We start from the raw sequence: 22,842 nt of genomic DNA, 5'->3' as shown, positions 1-22,842 counted from the left end.
CTGGTCATTTTTGGATAGACTGGTTAGCTGTGCAATTAGGCATATAATCCCATCTACCAGTTGGTTCATTGATTACAGATTGATGTAGTTTGCCAGCTGCTGCTTGTCTTGTCTGAGGGCCTTGTCTCAGACGTGGCCTGTCCCTTCCGTGTCTTCACTCTAGTTTTTTTTTTTCTTTTTTTGGTATTCCCTTACATGATTGGCTTGTCTGAGCCATGTTCTCTGTCAAAAGCCATATGTCAAAGCTGAGGAGTGGTCCGACTGCTATAACAGAAACCTGTACCTTCAATAAAATCCAATTCTCCTTATGGAGAAATGGAGATTAGGGCACAAAACTTATGTTTTTAATCCAGGAGAAAGTGTACGATAGGATTCTCTCTGCATTTTCTGTTTGACTTTACCAAATCTCATTGTCAGGATTGTTTATCAGGAACTAGCTGTGGGAATAAGGTCATACCTTATTTTGAGAGAAACACTTTGCACGTGTATTAATACGTTTGGTTTTAATTTGTGGAGTTTTATTTTTGTATCAGTAGTTGTGTATTATTATGCAAAACTGTAGTATTTAGCTCTTTTGAGCTACTCATGAAATCAAAGAAATTAGAATGAAAAATTAAATTGTAAAAAAGTTTTTTTTAATTTGAAATAAACAAATAAATAAAATCTAATTTAAAAGAATTTAATAAAAAATTTAATAGAAACCCAAACAGCACCCAGTTAACAAGTAGGTCTGGCAGCTGGTCAGATGAGGCTCAGGGTATAATAAGGTCACGTAAGGTGAATTTAATTTTATGCCTATTTGAACTCTCTTCGCATCTAATTGGACTGATTAGCAGTGCTTAATTGGCTTGGGGGATCTAGTATTTGTTTTGAATTTGCCATCAGTTTAAGTTAGCAGGTCTCTGATAACAGCATAATCAAAAGAAGCTCCCATGATATTGAATATATTGACAGTGATTCCTTCTTCAAATGGATTTAACATTCTAAAATATGAATTATTTTCACATCAGACACAAGGTAAAATTCATCAGATGGAGAAAAGGAGAAAGAATGATTGCAGGTGCTGTCAATGCATAATTCATATAAAACCTCTTGTTCCAGAAAAACAATGATAATTTGAATAAATATGACTTTATTCTGAGAAAGACAAAACTATTTTACAATGTGCAACTTCACATCCGTTTACTATGTTCTTTGAAACTTTCCTTTAATATGTGTTTAGGCTGACTGAATTTGATTAATCAAAGTTCAATACTAACCTCTACATAATACATTTGTCCTGTAGGTGTGATTTTCTAAAGAAAGGTCGAATCACAAAACAAACTTTTAAATGACTCTGATAATACATCCTGAACTCTAGATGTAATTAAGGAGATGGCTCTTTGTTAATACAAAGACAAATACAATTACTTGAAAGCAAAAAATATCAAATAAATAATTTCAGTTTTTCATCTAAATAATTAAGTTAAACTCAACTAGCAGCATATTATTATTGGGGACTGTACTGTGTTTCTTTAGTCAAGCTTCGGTAAATCTTTATCAAACATTGGCATGCACATGAAAACATGGTGCAAAAATGTAAAACCAGTGACGGACATCAAGAAGTAATTCAGTTAAAGAAAGAATCCCACTTCACTGGCGGCACATTCAAATGTCAAGAAATCGAATCCACATTATTTTTGATTATTAATAAACAATAACATATAACCGCTTTTTATATAAATCTTAAAAGAAACTAATTCTACCAGTAAATAAATTTTATTATTACCACTTCTGAGAATAGGACTAACAATTAGGTACAAACTTTACCAGCCACATTCACCAACAATCTTACCATCATAGTTAAATACGACGTATAACAACGTGACAAACGTGAATCATTCAAACCTGTCAGAGAACAATATATTCAACTCCACTGATGGTTCTTGAAGTAAGACTTTCCAAATCTGTCATTTATGTGAAACACTCATCAGAGGACTTAAATAGGAGTAATTAGGAATGGTGACAAACCTACTATCAGTGCCAATAGCTTTAATGCATCTTACTTTTTGCCATTCTATTCTGAATGTATCACTTCAAATGCGTCACATAAATCACATGACAATCTGCTCATATTCATTCTCTTCAGCCTTCTGTTTGCAGACGACTCACAACTCCTCACTCTCCAGCATGGCCTCAGGAGGGGAGCTGGAGAACAGGATGGGGCTGGTATCTGACGTGGGGAAGACTGCCTTGATGTCAAGCCCCTGGCCTGTCAGAGCTGCATAACGACTGCCTGAGGCTTTCTTCATGGCTGCAGGGATGTTCTGGTGCCACTGAGCTGAAGGTGCAGTAGACAGTTAGTTTCCACATGAAAGCATTACTGAAGACCCTTGATGATTACATAGACATACACAACACTTACCATAAATATCAAGCCTGCAGGTGCAGGATACAATTCCAGCCTCATTTTTTGCTGATACTGTGTACCAGCCAGCATCATCTTTAGTTGTTGGCTGGATAAGGAGACAAACATAGCCTGTAGCATCCTGGGCCATGCTGAAATAAACAAATAATTGAGAATTCATTCAAATTACAATAGGGATTTTATTATTTGTTTTTTGCTCTTACTGACCTGATTCTGTCCTTGGTTTTGGGTATGGTGTCATTGTCTTTCTTCCAGAAGATGAGTGGAGGGGGCATACCCACCACCCGACATTCCAGTCTGACTGGAGTCCCCTCAGGAATACCCATGTTCTGCAGCTTCTCCACAAACTGGGGAGGGTGCTTCATTTCTTTCTCTAAAGTAGGAATGATTTATGCACAAGAGCTCACACTTTTTGACTTTAAAGTGAGTATTAATGTGCATAACAGTAATTTTTTCCTTACATAACCCTAAAGCATTCATTCCTTACCCACAACTTTCAGTTCCAGACTAAAGGAGCTCTGTCCTGCTTTGTTGCTTGCAATACAGGTGTAGCTGCCACCGTCATTCTGCGTCAGAGGGTCAATAACCAGAGAATGGACGCCATTCTCCCGCACGAGCATCTTGTGGTTAAGGTCTGGATAGATTGGATTCCCGTTGATAAGCCACATGAGTTCTGGGTTGGGTAGTCCACTGACCTTGTAAATAGAATGGAAAGACAGAGAGGTGAGTTGAACAATCAGTGTTTTAATGATTTAATTACATGCTATGACTTGCTGCCTACCTTACAGTCCAGTCTGCACAATTTTCCCTCATGGGCCAGCATGTCTCCCGGTGCCTGGAGGAAGTGAGGCCGAAAAAAGCGCTCTTGGGTTTGCTCACTTTCAACTTCCTGTATGCGGGCACGCACCCTGACAACACAAACATGTTGAACAGAGTGTGTTAGTGATATGAATCATTGTCAGTCTCTGTTATAGTGCATATTTGTATTTTAGTATAGCAATAGATGTGACATGCTCAATCCTAAATATGAACAGTATAACACATCCCTGATTAGCATATTATATAATATATATATATTTGTTAAAAGTTCATATCAGACTCCAATAAAATCTATTGACAAATCCAAAACCGAAGCTGAAGTATGACCAGATAAGGAATAACAGAATGGCAAAACATTGTTATAATACTATACAAGTGCATTTATATGTAAACAACTGAATAATTAGTAAATAGTTGATTGAATGGTTTTAAGTTTTAAGTGAGGACAACCAATAACAGGCTGGTTTCCAGTGCTGCAGAGGGATTTCTTCTTATCTCTGCACACTGCACACTCAGTCCTGCTCACCTCTGAGAGTGAATAGGTGTCAGTCGGTTTCGCGGAGGTCCCGTTTGGACTATCAGGTGACCCGAACAGCTGACCCGTCCCTAATGGTCATTAAAAGTAAAATAGGGAAATCAGGCTTTGCAGCTGAAAAGAACGTGTTGATAATGTGACCAGAAAACTGAGAATGAAGTATTACCTGCGGATTAGCTGCCATGATGGTGTAATTGCCATCGTCTTCACCAGTTGTGGACTCTATGTGTAAAGCGCAGGTCCCGTCCCCTTCTCTTATCTTCTTATAGTGTACATTCTTCCTCAGGATCTGTTTGCCATCCTTGAACCAGTAAACCTGATGAGAGATGCAGATTCCTTATGATAAATATGAGGGGCGAAAGTGAAACATTATCCTGTTATTTATACAGAATAGATATCAATTCTCACCTTTGGAATAGGGATTCCTACTACTTTACATGAGAATGTGACAGAAACACCTGCCATGGCCTTGAAGTTCTTCAGTTTCTTGTCAAAAATGGGTGCGATGCATTTTCCTGTAGGGACATCATCGTGCTGCACTTCATCATCTGACTCCTCCACTGGCGTTCGCTCCAAACGGAACTCAATCTCACTCATTAGTCTCTGCTCAAAATTGGACACTTTGTACTCCTGGAAAAGGAAAACCAATATGTAAAAGTAATCTCCACAGTCAACGCTGCATTATTGTATGTGCCATCTGTCTTTGTTCCTTCAGAAAATTACTCTAAAAATCTGTGACTACAGTAAGGGACATAATTTTTAAAATGAAGCTTGAATGAAGAAGTATCAAATGCTTTTGGAGAGAAATACAATAACCAGGAAGATGAGAGGTTGTGCAACAATTTAACATGTAACAACAGTGGTACTAAAGTAACAACCTGTAACTCAAATCACAAAAAAAAGATACAGATTGTGACATTAAACCACTGGATGATGAGGATCATGCAGTAGCATTTGCCTGACAGTAGTACTTTTGGTTGGAAAAACAGTTTGCTCATCCAACCAAACAAAATCCTATTGAGGGTAAAACAGAGAACAGAGAAGGATAAAGTGCACACATAAACTATAGAGTTGAACAAAAAACCTAGACCTTTTTTGCGCTATATTAAGTACCTCTAGAACGATATGCAGGTTTGTAAGAGGAGGTTTTATTTTTCAGAAAATATAAAGAAATATGATTACATGATGTCTGCTTTTTGACGAAATCTGAAATTAAATCAGGAAAAACAGGGCTGTAAGTTTGAATGGGAAAGGTATAAAACCAGTTTGCTGAATTCGTTGTATCGGCTACAATTAAACAAACAGTTGAGTTATTGCATTTCACTCACATCTTAATGAATTTAACTCTAAAATGTGTCTTTACATTAGTTAACAGAAGCATGATTTGATAAGAAGTATTAATTAAACAGGGTATTCAGATAAATATTTGAGAAATTTGAAAGTTTTGTGATCCCAATCTGAACTGACACTGATACTGATGCTCAAAGCAGTGCGTGGGACAGGAAGGTCCTTGTACCTCATCATAGTTAATGACAGTAGCACCAATGTTTGGTCCAAGAGGTCTACTCGCTGTTTTCCCCTCATAACTCAGCTTCTATGAGAGGATAGGGATGGATGATGAACACCACACAAACATATGCTTATGGAATAACACACAAGCTATTGTTATTGGTATGCATATCTAGTAACAGTACATGGACACACAATGAATAACCATGAATGCAGGGGAGGGAATGACGTCTTATGCGCTACTGAACTGAAAGGAGTTCTTCATTGAGCATTTTTGTATCTTAGAAATAAAAACTAAAAAGTATGAAGAAATTAGCAGTGTGATAATTGCCGTCTCCCTTTTCAGCCAACCACACATCCCCTGCCTCCTAAAGCTACGATATGTAACTCTCAGTCAGTTGTTAAATCATTAGCTACTGTTAGTTAAAGCAACAATAATGCCAAAGCGAATGTAACACAACTGGCTGCTGCAGTAAATAAAACACACAAAAAATCCACTGTAAATGCTTCAAAACATTGATATAAAATATTTTACTAAGAAAAGCTTAACTATCAGGCTACCTATAGCCAGGCATGGTTGTGATCTTGGTTCATTACTCAGCTTCAAAGGCACATCTGCAGGATAATTCAGAGTTAATTTATAATACTGAAAGAAGGACATGCAAAGCTGTGAGATGCAAAAACACCTTTGTTGTCATTCACAATGTCTTGGCAACAAAACTAACACTGGCTTTAGATTTTGAGGCTGAGTAACTAATTCACAGGTGTATTTAGGCAGTTTTGTAACGCTAAGACCTGCAGTAAAAGCTAAAGATGTTTCTGTAAATTTGTGCTGTTTTCATTTACTGCAGCAGCATCTGGCTCAGTTTTACTTTGGATTTGTTGGCACTCTACTAATCTGACCAACTATAAAAAATGCTATGCGATAAAAATATAGTTGATAAAGATATTTTCTTTATTTCTTCCTTTGTTTATATGTATCACACATTGTATTCATTATTTTTCTTTCATACTTACTATATTTAACACCTAGTGGCTCCATGAGAAATGCAGCAATAATTTGTCAAATTTGTTCAATTTCATCGTAAAGTATTTTAAAAAATACACTGCTACACTTAGTTTAACATTAATTGAGATCACATACTAACATGTCACCAATGGATAATTCATTGACATTCATAATCTCAACATTGTCTTTTTTTAACCAAGCACAGATGTAATGGGCTCTAATCAACCAAACAACCCAGGACTCACTAGTTGGGCTTAGGTAAGCAGCTTTGTTTCTGCAAGTAATCGTTTGCAATATTATATTTTTTACCATTGCAACTGAAGAAGTAAAGAAAACAGAGATAATTTAAAGCAGCAGAGCGAGAGACTGCTTAGTACCTGTTGATGTGCAAAATATGGAGTTTCATCTTTGAATCGAAGCTTTTTTTCAATGTCATGAAGGAGAATTTCTTTGCTTTCACGAATTTCTTTAGCTGATGGCAGGCGCATTTTGGGTGCCTTCTTTTGTGCCCTGGTGAGACAGATGATAACAATGTATTAGAACATGTGGTACTGTATGTTCAAGAGCACTGTAGCCTGTCAGAGAGGACGTACCCTGTAGGAGCACCCTTGGGCAGGCCCATTGCATTGGTGGGTTGACTTGGGCTCAGCGACGGCAGGACAGAGCTGAGGAATGCCACTGGGTTTAGAATAGGGCTTGGAGTGGAGCTGCTGGAGGTGGGAGAAGACGACTGGGTGGGCGACTGGGCTCGTAAGGCGAATACACTGTTTAGTAATGGGGCAGACCCAGGTGTGGGCGAAGACAGGGAAGGAGGGCTGGTGGGAGACATTAGAACTCTTGTGGGGAAGGTCCTGGGTGGAGGAGAAAATGGCGGGAGAGTGGGGGAGCTGGCTGCAGAGGAGTTGAGCTCAGCGGCCAACTCCTGGAGCAGAGGGACTGGGGATTCAGTTGGGGAAGGACTCATCACTGGAGAGACGATCTGAGCAGCTATGAACTCTTTAGGCCGGGTGTAGTTGAAGGTATGGGAGAGGGTGGTGAGATTCATGAGGGAGGCATGGGTGCTTCTCAGCAGAGGAGTTGGAGATGTGATCTGCTGTAAGGCCGAGGCTGAATGTGTAGTGACTGTACTAAGTTTTGGTGCTGGTGGAGGGCAAAATTGGGGTGTGGGTGCTATTTTGGCAAGAGCTGCAGGGGACAGGTTGATGTGGGAGGCATGCATGGTGTTCATTTGAGTTACAGCTGCTATACTAAGGGCGGGAGTTGTGTCCAGCGGTGGGGCAGGTAGGGGCGAGGTCACCAATGATGAAGTCTTTAGTTGAGGAAGAGAAGGAGGGAAGGTGAAAGAAGTTGCAGAAGTGGTGAGAGGGGGTGAAAAGGTGGTGTTGAGTGCTGTAGCAGAGCTCAGAGATGGAGCAGGGGGGGCAGTGGTCAGTGGAGGCACAGAGTGGAGTAACTGCCCTGGTGGTGTGGTGGTTTTAAGATGGGGCTGAAAAGGTGGTGGATGAGGTTCCCGGTTCACTCTAGGTGACCACAGAGGACTTTCATGGGGGCTTTGGACCCCAGACTGGACCTGAAATGGGGAGTTGGATTGTGCTACTATGTGGGTGTGAGCCTGAGGTTCAGTCTCCTGCTGCTGCTCCATGAGGACCTGGTTGTGCAAAAGCTGGAGGTGGGCTGGGTCCCTGTTGATCGACCAAACCAAAATAATGGGGATAAAGTAACAAAAAAATGACACTATACATGGTGAAGAAGAAAGTGGCTCAGTGTACTGTTGTAATAAATTAAGTCAGTGCAGTAAACCCACAGCAGGAATGAGCCAAAGTCAGCACGAGGAATACTCTGCCCTTTTATGGATAATCTACAAAACAAGCTGTCCAAGCTGAAGATGCTTTTAGCTTTCACATAAGAAAAAGTGATGTTTTCTTTTATTTACCATCATATTGCTAGAAATGCAGTTAGACTAAACAGCACAAACATTCTGACGTATTTTAATTTGTTGCTTTAAGCCTATAACAGCATGTTCAAAAACAACAGTGAGCAAGATGCAAAATTTCATTCAGCCTCATCTGCAATATCAGGTAAACATAAATGTATCAACAGTATACTTACAAATAGAAAATGCCATCCTTTGTTTTAGAAAGCCTGAAGATCCACATTTGAAGTCTACATGCATTCATATATGAATTACAACTGACCACAGCTGCTGGTTGAACTGCTGGATAAGGAACCTCCCACCCCTAAAAACAGCCCATTTTAATTCACTTTGATGTGGTGCACAGTAAGAACCAGATTTGGGCAACACAAGTAGAAAGGATTTTTTCCCCCCTAGTATTGTATTGTTTCAGTGCATTCAGACAGTGTGTGTTAGTATCAGTGTTAAACCAGTTCTAGAGATTTCTGAGACTGTTTACTCACAGTTTGGGTTTAGCCAACACAGGTGGTGGTTCTTTGCTGACTGACCCCTGAGCTATGTCTTCGTCCGACTGAGCAGATAAATCACTTTGTTCATCCTTCTCTTCCTCTGGCAGCTTAAAGTGCACACGCCGACCGACTCTGGTACCTGACCGTGCATCTTTCTGGTTTGTTTGGGCGCCATTTTTTAGGCAGGAGTTAGGAGGTGGATCAGGCAGTGGCATCACCACATGGCTCCCGTTTTGATGGTTCGAGATCCCCTTAACTGTGGAGCTTGTGTCAGACAAAGGTTTGGACATTTCCTGTTCAGCTGTAGATGCAGATGGAGGAGTGAAAGGTTTTAGGTATGAGGGCACCTGTCCATCGAGCTGTAGATCTAAAAGTGTTCCAGTTGATACAGGAGTATCCTGATGGAGGTACTTAGGATCTAAGTTTGGAGTGCTGGTGCTGTGAGAGTCCAGGCAGCAGCTGCTGCTCAGGCTGCTGGGCTCCAGGCTAGGCAAGCTGGTTCGAAGGGGCTCTGGACGCAACACGTTGGAGGTGAGGGGGTCCAGACGGAGGGTGCTGGTGTTTAAGGGATCCAGGCGTATTGTGCTAGAGATGAATGGGTCTAGGCGAATGGTGCTCGAGTGGGGCTTAAGGCTGTTGATCGCAGTAATGTCTGGTTGAAGGTTCACAGTGGGAGCTGATGGGGAAGGCTCTTGTACTTGATTTGACTCCTTTGTTAAACTGCTGAAAGGCCTCATGTGGTTGCTGTTTCTGCCATTGCCTGAATGGAAGCCGAGAAATGGATGTACAGAAATGTCAATGCACTGTTCTAAGAATATACGAAAAGTGTTCGTGTTTCATGAAGAAAATAAGAAGTGTTACCTTTGACCCTCAGTTCTGCAGAGCTGGACGCTGTTCCATACTTGTTGCTTGCTGTACAAATAAACATCCCTGAATCTTCGGGAAAGACCTCAGCAATGACCAAAGTGCATATTTCCTCTGGAGGTAAAAAAAGTGATACTCACATAATTAAGTCAGTTCAATTCACTGTAACCGTGTTAGGTCACGTGTAATAAAGAGTATTAATACAATTAAGAAAAACTTCATGATTTCTATTTCAATTCATGTATTTTGCTCAGCAATAAGGCTTCTATGTATCCGTAGGGCTGAGACTCTTTCTGCAGTTGAGGCAGGTTAAAATGATCTGCCATCGTCCTTTGACACAGGATGAGAAACTACCTTATATGGTTCAGAGTCGGGGAAAAGCAGCTCTGGTTTATGTACAGAAGAAGAGCAGAATACTCTGGCAAAGACTGTAAACACTTCAGCAGAGTATATGTACACACTGCAGCATCATTTACAGACAAGCGGCTGCTTTAGTGTAGTCAGTTCCTACGGGATGTTTGATATAATGAAATGGAATATGTACCTGATTCAGCTGGAGATCTTGGCTCTGAAAAGGAAAAAAGTACCAGAATCATTATGAAATAGTTAGTTTGTCTCTGTTTTACCAAAAAGATACCACATATAATATTTAAAATGTAGACATTTTCTACATAACATCAGTCAGTTTAATGATTTTGTGATATTCAGTAGGATTGCTGATATATTTCTGAGTTCAAATGAATTACACTGACTTATTTAAGATTCTTACTTTTCTGCAAGATCCTGAATTCTGGGCAGTCTACTATGATTTTTCCCTCTCTGTACCAGTCCACTAGAGGTGATGGCACCCCTTTCACACGACACTCTAGCACCACCAGCTGGCCTTCTGATGCAAGAATTTCCTGCAGGCTCTGGGAATGGTTTGGTAAGACAGCAAGTTGCATTGATAAACGTACAAATGTATAATGGACAGCAGCATCCTTTTAAGAATGACTCTACCTTTGTGAATACAGGGGCAGCTATGACACCATGCCTGTTTAACCCTTGTAGATAGTTAGACGTTTGATTCTGAAGAAAAGAAAACCACACAGGTCATGATGATAAAACATTAACTTAAAATCATTTCACATACATCTAAGTGGAAGAAAGTGTTTCAGCTGATTTACCTCAGGTTGTGATGTCTGCGTTGAAGCTGTCTGAACAGGAAGGACAGATGAAACCACAAGGTTCAGAGGCAGTGATGTAGCTGTCTGTACCGTCTGTGGCGTGGAAATGACTGTGACAGGTGTTGACACCTCTGTTAATTCTGTTTGGCCTTGTGCAAAAGTAGGAAATACCTGCACAGGTAAGACTGTATTCTTCCCTTGAGCAGGTTGTTCAGTGGATACCACAGAAACTTGTTCAGGGACAGAACATTCTGTGGTGGAGGTCTGGAGTGATGGATGAAATTGATTTGTTGGTGTTGAGGAGTGTTCTGCTGTTGGTTCCTCAGTGGTTGCTGCAAGCTGAGTTGACACAGACTCTTGTTCTGCAGAGAAACTTTGGCATGATGATGGAGGTAAAGATGGAGCAGACTTTGAGGTTTTTTTCTCCAGCCTTTGAAAATCACAGAAGGAAGAAAGCGATGTTGTCATTTAGAATTAAAAGCCTAATAGATTATTTTCAAGTGTGTCTTTATGACATTACGATAAAAACTCACTGGGCTACATGTTCAAAGTGCTGCTCACCCTCAGAATCCGAAGAGGAAGCTCCTGCAGAAGTGAACATATGTCAAGACTTTGTTACTAAGAGACTTTAAATCTAGATGAGCCCCAGAGTGTGTCAGAAACAAAGAAAGAAACATAAGAATAACCTTCGACGTAGATCTCAGCTGACGTGGAGTCTGTGCCATAGAAATTAGATGCAAAGCAGGAGTAGCGTCCAGTATCTTCCTCGAATGCCTCTGCGATGATCAGAGAGTGCAACTCACCAATGGTGATGATCTGAATGTCAGGGCTGTTCTCCAGCTCCTTGCCCTCACAAAACCACCTGTAATTGAATATAAATAGATATACTACTATATACTAAAACTACTCAGTACAGCTTAGCATTGCTACTTCCAAATTTGTGAAGGACCGACCATTGATTCACATCACATCTTCACTCATTAACTCAACACAAACAAAACCCTCTCTGCTTTGCTTTCGAGTCTCTTTTTTTCTCGTCTTAACCCTCTGACATTACTGGGATGAGACTGAGACTACTTCTGTCCTTAATAGTGCATCTAGCTGGGTACCGTTCAGTTATGCAGGCCAAGAGGAAAACATTTGCATGAGCAGATCTACCCCTTTCCCTGTAAGACAAGAAGCAGCAGCAGTGCGTCATGCCAGTTTAGAGATTGATCAAATTTACTGTTGAAGTTATGAAGATGAAGAAAAAAATCTGTATTTAAAGGTTTATTGCCTTTATTAATTAGGCACAAACGGGGGATGATTTGCATCAGAAGTGCTCAGCTGGATTCAAACCAGGTTGAAATAAAGACGTTTTTACTGTCAAATTAGTGAAAATAAAATCATGTTAAACATGCAATTGACACCTGGATACTATTATGTGGTATTACTCCTACTTACTAAAATCTAGTATGCTGAAGCTAGAGCTGAAGCTGAAATCAACAGTCTATTTTCTCACTGTAAAACTATAATAGTAAACCTCTGACTGCCTCCCTGTTCTGTCCAGCAACATTTGCAGCAGCCTCTATGTCAAAGTACATCTATTTTGAGGAGTTGATGCTTTATAAAATCCAGCCAATAAACAAACAGGCATGAGGCGATATGTTACTCTCTGGCAAGACCAGAGATAAACCATATCCAGTTCTCTTACTAAGCTCATAGAATTCTTTCAAATAAATGTACAGGCAGGTATGCTACTTAAGACTGTAGCTAAACTTTTCTATACTCACAAAGCAACACTAAAGATCTGTTCCCGATAGTAGGATGCAACACAAGCGATGCTGCTGGAATGTGCTGCCAGAGGTCATGAGCTGGGCTATGGAATTCCTAATGAGTAAGGGTCTAAATTGAAAGCATGAGTAGTAGAGGAGGTGGCTGATCCATTAAGCAAAGACGTCACTTGTTGCACCTGTCAGGGCTATTTTCCCTTTGGAGATCAGAACTAGAGAGGAGATTCCCACTGGAGCCTGAGAGCTTTGACTGGCTCACCCAATCATATATGCACAAAGCTAAACATAGAGTTAGAATACACACAATGCTACAGTAGACTATGGCAAATTGATGAGAAATAACATCTCCTCTAAGTCAGAGAGACATACACACTCAATGAAATGTGCTTTATAATAACTAAAATAATAGCCATGCTTAAACATAAAATGAGAGGTAACGCATCTTATATCGTATCTTATCATATCTATAATAAGAGGTAACACATCTTAACGAGCAACCACTCAACTCAAATCTTCAAATCTGAATGTTTTTAAAAGACCAGGTTGAAATCATGTTAAAATATCCACCAGGAAACTACTGTTTAAATTATCTTACCAAACTCTTCATGCTTTGGTCAAGAGCTCAGTCAGTTGCATTATCAGAAGAGACCACTGCTCACAGTGCCAGTCTGGTCTAAAAATGGCAGGGAGCTACATTCTCCCTGGACAAGTATATGTTAGTGCTTCAACAATGTTCAGCAGGGCTAACAAGGCCATACCCCCTATAGTCTGACACCTCCGCTTCACTCATTCAAGCCTATTTTGTCAGGGAGGGGAAATTGTAAGAGTTTTAAAACCTGTCTAATAAAATGGTACTTTCATGTTTCAGAATAAATTCTGCTTTAATTTTCTTCCAAAGTTTGTGACAATATACATAATCAATATTTGCGATAAAACATTATAAGGAACTTGAGAGAAAGCCTCAACACACACACACACACACACACACACACACACACACACACACACACACACACACACACACACACACACACACACACACACACACACACACCATTCAGAATCAGCTGTTGGCTATCATCACATGTCAAGTCTGTCTGGATTTAACTTAATTAAACTAATTATTTAGTATTATCTGCAGCCTATACACAACATACTTCATATTATGGGTCACAGATGATTACAAAAAGTTATGTAAACAATCAAATCAAACAACCAAAATTGATAAAAGTGCTATATAAGCGACCATTTACCATTTAATCATAATAAACTGGTAACAATGTATCAGCTGCTATTTGATTTACAGAGACTAAAACCACAAAAATGGTTTTGGCAGAGCCTAGAAACAGGACGTCTTGTTGTATATCCTGCCAAGTAAGAAATAAACTTATATCAGGAAGACAAAGAGCTTGGAAACTGCCAGGCTGACCATTTCTTACCGGACTTCAGGCAAAGGGTGTCCTCTTACGATACAGTCTAACTGGACCTTGCTGCCCTCAGGAACCTCCCTGCTTTTCAGTTTCTGAATGAAGTGAGGAGGCTCGGACACAGGAACCTCTCCTCGGTATGGAGTATCCATTGAGATGCATCCTTCACCCTCTGCCTCCACCTGGGAAACAGAGTTGTACTGCTGCTCCTCAGTAATCCTGTTATCCTGAAACTCCACATGTCCAATCTTAGAGTCCAGTTGGACCCCTTGCTGGTGGCTACCAGCTTGCCTGGGTCCCTCTTTGTCCACCTCCATGGGCATGTCAGTACGCTCCCTATTGTCTGAGCCAAGGGGATGAACTGTCCCCTCATTCTGGTTCTTGTTCTGGACCCTACTCCTGTGCGCTTTGCAAGCTCTTGGCCGTATCCGTTTTGAGCTGTTGGCCTTGAAGAGAGAGGAGAGCTCCTCAATGAAGTCTGCTGCCTTGTTGAGAAACTCCTTTTTGGACTGGGTCTCCAGACCATACGGGGCAGACCTCGCTGCCCTGTTATAGTCATTGAATCCTTCACTGGAATCTCTGCTGTTCCTAATCATGTTATCCTGCCGCATAGAGGCTTTATGCATCTTTCTGTCTGATTTCAATGTAGTGTGTGTTGTTGTTGTTGGCAGTTCTTTGAACTCGGGGGCTGGCTGTGTGAAGGACACAGTGGAAGGGACTGTAAAAGGAGCAGGAGAGGGGTTAGCGAAGGCGACAGAAGGAGATGTAGAGGAAGGAACCGAGACTGTTTGGATGTTGGAGGGAGTTAATGATGTGACGGATGCTTTGACCTCTCCCCTCTCCTCATGGGCTTCATGTCCAATGGCCTGTCGGGCAAGGTTCACACTTTTATCGAGCTCCTCCTGGCTAAGGAAAGCTGAGAGGTCTGGGAGTTGGGGATCATTGTGGCCAACAGAGTCCTCAGCCTTGCCTTTAAGTGATCCGTAGATTTGGAGACATGTGGAAGAAGCGTCTGAGCGACTCATCTCAGTGTGACGCTGCTGGGCTCTGGCCTCTGCCAGGTAACTCTCTCTTAAGAGCTGAGACAATGATGGTGGCTGCTCAGTGCTGCTGTCTTGCATTCTGTAGAAAAATTGAAAGGACATCCAATAACTTTCAGGTTGAAGTTCCAATGTCTAACGCAGAGGATTTTCTGTCTGCCAAGTACACCAGTATAATTTTGAAATTCATTTAAAATAAAACAACCAAGAATACATGGATACTGCCTATTTGTTGTATTTAATTTGATTACTGTCATTCTGTCCTCAGACCTTAAGGATGTCTATATGAAATCGACTGAATGTGGATCCAAGAACTGTAAGAATTAAGCAAGATCAAGTTATTAACAGGGATTTCTCAGCTCTTTTACAGTACTTTTGATTTGATTGTCAGTAAGACTCCCTGCTGTGCAGAACTGACATAAGAATTAAGTTCACTGTCACATTTAACATGTTTACAGCATAGTTTAATCCCCCTGCAAGCTGAATTTTTTTTTACGGTGCAGAAAATGACTAAAACTAGTGGCTATCTGAAAGTTCCATCTAAAATTACAGGATAAACAGTAGAACTGAAATGATTAGTCAGTAAATTGATTGGTTGTTCAGAAAATTATTAGCTACTATTTAATTCTTACCACAATCAATGTAGTTTTTCAAGTGACGTGTCCAGGTTGCTGTTCAAATGTCTACCCTGCTCTTTTTGGTCTAATGTTATAGCAGCTTAAATAGCTTCAGGTTTAGATGTTGTGATACATCAATTTGGACTCTACCTGGACACCAAAGTGTAAGGGGATTTATAAAAACTGGTTTCTGATATTTTATAGGACAATTTATCAATTCATTTACAAACTAATTGACAGATTAGTCACTAACCGATAATTGCAGCTGTTCACTAACCGATAATTGCAGCTGTAACAATGTAATGAGCATTTGCAACTTGGAATAAAACATTCATGGTTCTTTTGAGTCATTAACATACCAAACACACCTAATGTAACTAACAGAGCAATGTGAAATGTTTATTGTAAAGTCAGAAGGCTAACACAGAGGTTATTAGCATGATTGATATATATATATATATATATATATATATATATATGTATACATTTTTGCCAGTGTCCACCTCAGATGAACCTTTATATGATGTTGAATCTTTGCACAACTTTTTGACACTAGACATGAACAAGTTATTGAATATAGGAATAAGATAGGGTACACATGTGCTACTGACACTCAAATCTGTGCAATTAAGAGAGCCAGCAATGCCCTTCCAACAGACCTGAAGCTGCAGCTGTTGTGTACATTAATCCTTTGCAAACAGGCTCCAGCCCACCAAGTCATATCTAATAATAGCAAGGGTTCAATTTACATGAAGAAAATCAACAAAAAAAGCAGTCCCCCTCTGTGCACCCTTGTTATCGTGATTTTGATCAGTCACAACAGTCATTAATCCAATTACACAAACACAACTGTAATTATCATAAATGAAGCTCTGCTGAGTGAGATAAGACAGTCGCAGCCCATACAGATTAACAAGCCCTGAGCTAAACACAGCAACACATGTCCAGCAGGTTAAAATAATGCAGTGTAAAAGGAGCATAGCAGTCAAACACAAACAGACTCAGCTTCTTTGAGTCTCAGTGTCAGAAATTGTCTGAGGTTATAGAAGGCACACCATGCTGATGCCACAAGACAGTCAACAGGACATAGCAAATAACAATTATATTAGGGGGTGGTGTGTTTTACCTCCAGAATAAACTCAGCTGACCCCCTGCGTAGGACTTGTAAATCCTCAGACTGCACCTTTGTTCAAAGAGGTGGATTCTAGTCTTCTGGTTCTTGCCACCTGGGGAAATCCTGGACACAAGCAGCTGCCCAGCTTTACTGGTTTTCTCACACACAGTTACAGTTAACTTTGGAGTTTACTGGAAGATATGAAGCTGAGTAGGTAGGGTAACCTGTCACCAGTAAAAGTAGCAACATTTGTCAGTGCTGTGGTCGCAGGTTATTTTGAGGAGGTCTGGCCCATGGGTCTGGGTGGCGTCCCTGCTCATTGGCCAGGGACGGCGTGCTGTAAGGAGATTCCTCCTCCAGTGGTCTGTCCTAGACCTCTGTCCAACAGACGTTAGAAGCCCCTCGTAGAGCCTCACACACCAATATTAACACAACAGATTGACAGTGATAATGAGGGTGGCACTGTAAAAAAAAATGCAAAAACTAAAACATCTGGCAGTTGTTTGACAATATCCTGAATTGTTGTTAGACCAATGAATCTAAAACAGATTTCTGAAACTTTTGAGCCAAAAAAGATTTATTCACAGTTGTCCAGTTGTTTTAACATGAATATTTTTGCAGCATGTTAAAGATAAAGAGATATTATCACAGCATGTAAGGTATTACACACAATGGTTTGGCATCTGCAGTGATTCTGTTTTTTTCAGTTTCTTTCAGGTTAATATAATGTCTTATTACTTTTTTAAGACAAGGTTAAAAAACAGAATTAGTGAAAAACAGTTATCTGTCTCACATGATGAAATCAGTTTGACAGACCATGACTAAAACCCACAAAAACAAAAAGCAAGCCTGAGCATCTGTTTACACTTAAAACAGTGTAAGAACTATATAGAATTGTTCTATTCAAGTGTATAATTTAACAAAAATGCATCTGTGTGAAAAGCTTGTTTATCATGACCACTGTACAAAAACTATGCAAAGATGGAAAACTCTTACTGTACATAATGAACAGGCTATACACAAAGAGTACTCCAGACTCTGACTAACACATTATTTGCATATAATTTTTTTGTTAAATCCATGAAGCAAAGGATTCAATATATTTACAGTTAAGAGACGATGGGTAATTATCAAACAAATTTAAGTAAAAAAATTAGGAAAAACTGTTCTGTGGATATTTAAGGTTTCTGGCACTCAATGTCATGTGCTGCAGTGCAATCGCTGCTAGTCCTCAACAAACAAGTAAAATTTAAAGTTAGAATTTTACTTAGGTCTAGAAAATAAACAGTTCAACCAAAGCTCAAAACTTGTTAGTATAAAAAAAACTTAAATGGCTCAGTGATTCAAACAGCATACAATGCATTGTTAGCCCGAATCCAATATATATACACATACTAAAAAAAGGGTACTGTACTCTTTGGCATAACTGGATGTTTACCAAGACATTAAAGGCAGATCAACTTCTTCCCATGTGTCTTCAGCCATATTTGTATTCCTATAGCAACTGGGTTAAACACACACTGCAAGCAAAACCAAAGATTGTGTAGTATTAATTAATAAGGGACAGGATTGTTAGCAGCAATAGTAAGTCTTGATTAGCCCAGACGATTAAAACCACACGTTAAAAGTTAGGAATGAAATATCCACCATCAGCATATTCCTTGTCAGCAGATCCAATTAAACAGACATTGTGAAGGCACTCTTCAAATGAGGAGAACATGGACAAAGCCATCCGAGCGCTCACATTCCACAAATACTGAAGCTGGATGCATGTAATCATGGAGGAAAGCACCATAATGGACGTCTGTGTGCTTTTTTAGTGCAGTGAGATTAAGCTTCTGCTCAACATCTCAGTCTCATGCTCTCTTTGTTGTTCACAGTGTTTTGTGACCTTGAGTTGAGAGAGATGGAACTGACACATTGCTGACACTGAACCTAGTGCAGGGAGCCAACTTGTGATAAAAATGTAGGAGGCACCATTTGAGTTCTGCAACAAATATGGCAACGCTACTTCTGCTATCAGGAGTCATCACTGGCCCGCTTGCGAGACTGGTCACCTCTGGAAAACAAGCACATTAGTATTTTTAAATAAAGTGTGTTGCAGTATTATAAACCAGTTTCCAAACTTGACACACTTTGTATAATGTAAATTAAAATAGAATGCTGATCCTGTAATACCTATACTTGATTAAAAATAGTATAATGAAAACTTTTCAAATACTAACAATGAAATGTCGAACATTTTATTGTTTCTTTAATATAATACCAGTTACAAGTTTCAAAAAGGGCAAAAAAGGACTGGAAAGGTTGTGTAATGCTTAGAGAAGGGAAATAAATAATAGAGACATGTTAAAACAGGAAGTGATGTTATGCAGTGGAGCTGTAACGTGTCCTATCATCTAAATTATATTACATTGTGGTAAGGCTGAACTTGCATCTGTTGTTTGGAAATGGTTCAGAAACAAACCCACACCAGCAATAGGTAGAAAGAGGGATCAAATATGATTCACCAGCTCAAACACGAACACCAGAATATAAGGAGGAAATCACGGCAGATGTTAGAGTAACGACAGCAACAAACTCCTTTAATTGATAAAGGTTTGGCAGTGTCTTTAAATAAGCACGAGTTATAAGATGATAAATATCGATATCAACGGAAAAAAATATTATGATTGATTATAAATTTTATTTGATTAAATTATCAAAACAAATTATTTTGTATATCACTGAGCTCTACAAGACGGTGGTAAACGTCAAACCTTGTAGTGTTGCCAGTATAAAACTCTAAATAAGCAAATATTTAAAACGACAGATTTTTTAGTTTGAAGATTCCATGTGTTTTAACTTATTTGCAAATCTTGGCATTCTTCTTTTTTTTTTTTACACTTTACAAAGTTCAGCTTTTTTGGAAGTAGGATTGTAAAAATGAATAGCCGCCATCTGAAATTGAAGCGTTGGGAAACTGACCGTGGAAATCCATTCATGGAGAGCTCCATCTGTAGCTTCTGGTCATAAGCTGCATAGTCAGACAGCAGGGACTCCACAGCAGGGGGGTGGATTTGTGGAATAAACCCAGAAAATAGAGCTGGGGCAAGCTGGGCCCACTCTGTGAGGGAAAACAAGAGCATATGTAAAAGTGTTTTGTTTGCCATAGTGGAGACAAACTGATCTGTTTAACGCTACAACAACAGCTTGCAGCATTAAAACAGGTCATACATAGTAAAACTTTCTGGTAGCAGAATGTGTCAAGAACACAGATATAGATTACCTGGTCGCAGGCTGTAGAGGCCTTTAACCACACTTGCCATTGTAGATGGCTGAACTTGAAAGGGCATGGAATGAGCTTTGATGAGAAGAGCTGAAAGGAATGATTGGTTTGAAATTGTTGTGTTTTTTTTGTTAGCAAGGAATCAAGTCATTGGAGGTGATTTTCCCTCATCTGAAAAATACACTCACGCATCACTGTGTTTATATGTTTATCTGCAACATGATCAGCAAACAGCTTCATCAGATCCTCCCTTAGGTCTCTATTCAGCTTTGACTCAATGTAGAACTTGTTCTGAAAACATTACAATTAAAAAAATGAAGAAGGATGCATGAAAGTGAATTCAGGTAATAACCTAAAACAGGGTTATAACCAACTGCATGGAATGTGTCAGAAGTTTTACATAATAGTTCAGGTGTTTTGTTTGTCTTTACAACAGGTACTAACAAAAAAAATTCCTACCAAGTACATAAATACAGGAACTATACATTGAAGAGATGCTGTGAACTGTGTCAGTGCAGTGTTGAAATTCTCAATGAAATTCTCAGGTGGGCTATCCTGGAAAATAATAATAAAAGAATTAGCTAATTTTGTAGTTCTGTACTTAATAATTTCCTTGTAACTGAATTTGCTTACTTGTAGATGAGCGGAAACCTGTTGCAGATGATCTGTTATTTTTGATGTCAAATCATTGTAGAGCAGCTCAGAGTGCTGCTGACAGACACATTTGTACACGTAACTAGGAAAACAAAGCCAATGAGAAAGTCGTTAAAAAACAGGCAGAGCCCAGAGGGGCTCAATGAAAATCAGGTGTGTATTTATAACACACCCCGTTACTCGCATGGTCTTACCTGTATATCTGTGCATAGGAAACTGAGATGTGGTCCGTGGGATTCTGAATTAGCAGACGGTCAATCGCCTTCTCCAGGTCTGGCCAGTGGTTTTTCCGGTAGTCTTCTACTGCCATGGCATTCAGGACTGAGAGAAGGGAGGGGAGCAAGTCAGGTGGGAAATTAGCTTTTATAGCATGCGCTAGACTCTGGTCAAAGCCCGATTTCAAAGCTGTAGATGTCTTACCAGTGACATATATGAAAACACACAATAGAAGTCTAAGTTTGCAGCAGGCCGAGCTGCTCAGTGGTTACAGGACGCCAGGCCCTACTGTCACACTGCCCACTAGCTGAACTCAACTTACGGAACTTGGAGGTAGAGTCGAGAGTGAATTTTCCCTCGACAGCGGATGGCGGAGCCCTGCAATCGGTTTCAGCGACTTCACCGCTCTCACTGCCTGAATCAGAGTCCATGAGTTTTGACCCTCCGCTGCTGCCGGACCACAGTTTTCTTCGCCGAGCGCCCGCCTCTCCCATTACCGATGGACAAACGAGCTGCGGGACCGTCGTTACGTCCGACAGCTGACTGCTGAGATGCGTGCGGGCTCTGCTGCTCGCACAATAGTTGTGGTTGTGGTCGTCTTTTAGGTCCAAACTGTCATCTTCCATGGCCTCCATTTTCACAGCCAGTCCCGTTTCCTGATGTCTGGCGCCACTAGATAAACATTTCAGGAAACAAATAAGGATAAAGATTTAAAAAAGTGTCAAGCGTCTTTGGTGACTTCCATCTCGGTTTAGGTGTTGGTGGCTGAACGTTTACGGCACGTCGTATCAGCGGACAGCTCAGGGAAACAGGGAATTGTAGTTTCAGAGCATTTTGCTAAATGCAGAAATGTCCCGGGCCTTGTGTTACTAAACCGGTTTCAGGAAGCTATGTAGAGCTGTCCGATAACTAAATATTAACAAAGCGACTGCTAACATTACGACTAAATTATGACTAAGTTAATATTACCGCATACCTTGTAGTCGCTCAGCAGCTCAGCCTTCTACGCATGCGCGAATCAGGACCTCTTATTAATGGAGTAAATTAGTCTTTAACTGATTCCGTCTAACTTAAATTCTTACATGTTTTACTGTATTTCTATTATAGAAACACTAATAATACCGAAATATAATTTACACGTGTGTCGCAGGAATTCTCTCCTGACTTTATGACACTTACTACGACCCTGTTACACTCTTTGAAGGCCCTGTCGAAAGAGGAACTAGAAGGATGAGCTCAGGATGCGCTGGGCGGCGCAATGTTCATGTTAGCACCATCACATGGTTATATGATCACCTGTCAAGAGTAGGTGTATCAGCAAACCAGGGTTTGCTCTATTTCTGTTTATTTGGTAATGTAAGGTTATTTAGATCAAGAACCGTATGTACGTGTACTGATTATATCATTAATGACGTAAGCGAAGGCCTTTGAAGTTTGTTTCCTAAAATGGCCTTTAAAGTTTGCCTTTCAAGTTAATTTAACCAGTTGGCGTAGAAACAGTGTATATAGAAAGTTTGTGACAAGAGTAGTTCAACTCGGCCTTTAGAAAGAACGGACACAGCCAATGGAGCGGACAGAAAGAGGTAGCGCGACAACGTGGAAGTTGGTTCGTTTTGTAGCTGTGGAGTAACACGGGATTGTAGAATTACTCCGTTATGGTGTCAGTTGACACACGTGGAATTTAATAAATGTTCCGTGTTCGATCTCTGAAGTGGATATTTGTTGTACTGGATACGACTAACATCGCCTCTACCGTAGGTGTATGAAATAAGATAAATGACTATTCAACGTTTTTCATTCTTTTCTTTTGTTTTTGTTTTACTGAGAAGAGAAAACAACAATGATGATGTAAAACTGTTTCCCTTTAACTGTAAACAAAACATTACCATTTGAACAATGCTGATGTAGACATATATCCAACACATGGCTCAAATATGTCTATCCACCAACACTTAATCTTAATAGGCAATAAACTATGAAATGTGACATAACAAAACCGGTTTT

At 40.0% G+C, this 22,842-nt stretch overlaps 2 protein-coding genes across 4 annotated transcripts; both read right to left on the bottom strand.

Annotated features, from left to right (window-relative positions):
- Positions 1–973: 973 nt before the first annotated feature.
- On the bottom strand, positions 974–15,212 carry mypn (myopalladin). The gene is made up of 20 exons (XM_067526564.1): positions 13,942–15,212; positions 11,417–11,592; positions 11,264–11,315; positions 10,731–11,160; positions 10,564–10,632; positions 10,334–10,475; positions 10,109–10,132; positions 9,562–9,678; positions 8,695–9,460; positions 6,873–7,961; positions 6,657–6,789; positions 5,278–5,355; positions 4,170–4,391; positions 3,928–4,077; positions 3,753–3,832; positions 3,189–3,315; positions 2,895–3,102; positions 2,615–2,780; positions 2,405–2,538; positions 974–2,320 (listed from the first exon to the last, which is right to left on the bottom strand). Exons 1-20 carry the CDS (start codon positions 15,072–15,074, stop codon positions 2,148–2,150), a joined length of 5,469 nt encoding a protein of 1,822 aa, XP_067382665.1. The 5' UTR covers positions 15,075–15,212; the 3' UTR covers positions 974–2,147.
- Positions 14,919–21,743, bottom strand: cacul1 (CDK2 associated cullin domain 1). 3 transcript variants are annotated; one of them, XR_010916309.1, is made up of 9 exons: positions 21,161–21,740; positions 20,817–20,943; positions 20,602–20,704; positions 20,428–20,523; positions 20,157–20,259; positions 19,969–20,058; positions 19,668–19,806; positions 16,713–18,759; positions 14,919–15,051 (listed from the first exon to the last, which is right to left on the bottom strand). XR_010916309.1 is itself a non-coding variant. In XM_067526593.1 (8 exons), exons 1-8 carry the CDS (start codon positions 21,471–21,473, stop codon positions 18,720–18,722), a joined length of 1,011 nt encoding a protein of 336 aa, XP_067382694.1. In that variant the 5' UTR covers positions 21,474–21,740; the 3' UTR covers positions 16,242–18,719. The 3 variants fall into 3 exon arrangements, 1 of the variants encoding a protein (XP_067382694.1); XR_010916314.1 differs by lacking the exon at positions 20,428–20,523 and having other exon boundaries at positions 21,161–21,743; XM_067526593.1 differs by lacking the exon at positions 14,919–15,051 and having other exon boundaries at positions 16,242–18,759.
- Between the last annotated feature and the right edge of the window lie 1,099 nt (positions 21,744–22,842).

Source organism: Channa argus, chromosome 1 (genome assembly GCF_033026475.1).
Source record: "Channa argus isolate prfri chromosome 1, Channa argus male v1.0, whole genome shotgun sequence".
Lineage (NCBI taxonomy): Eukaryota > Metazoa > Chordata > Actinopteri > Anabantiformes > Channidae > Channa > Channa argus.
The sequence above is the reverse complement of the archived record's forward strand: the minus strand, read 5'-3'. Positions and strand labels throughout refer to the sequence as shown.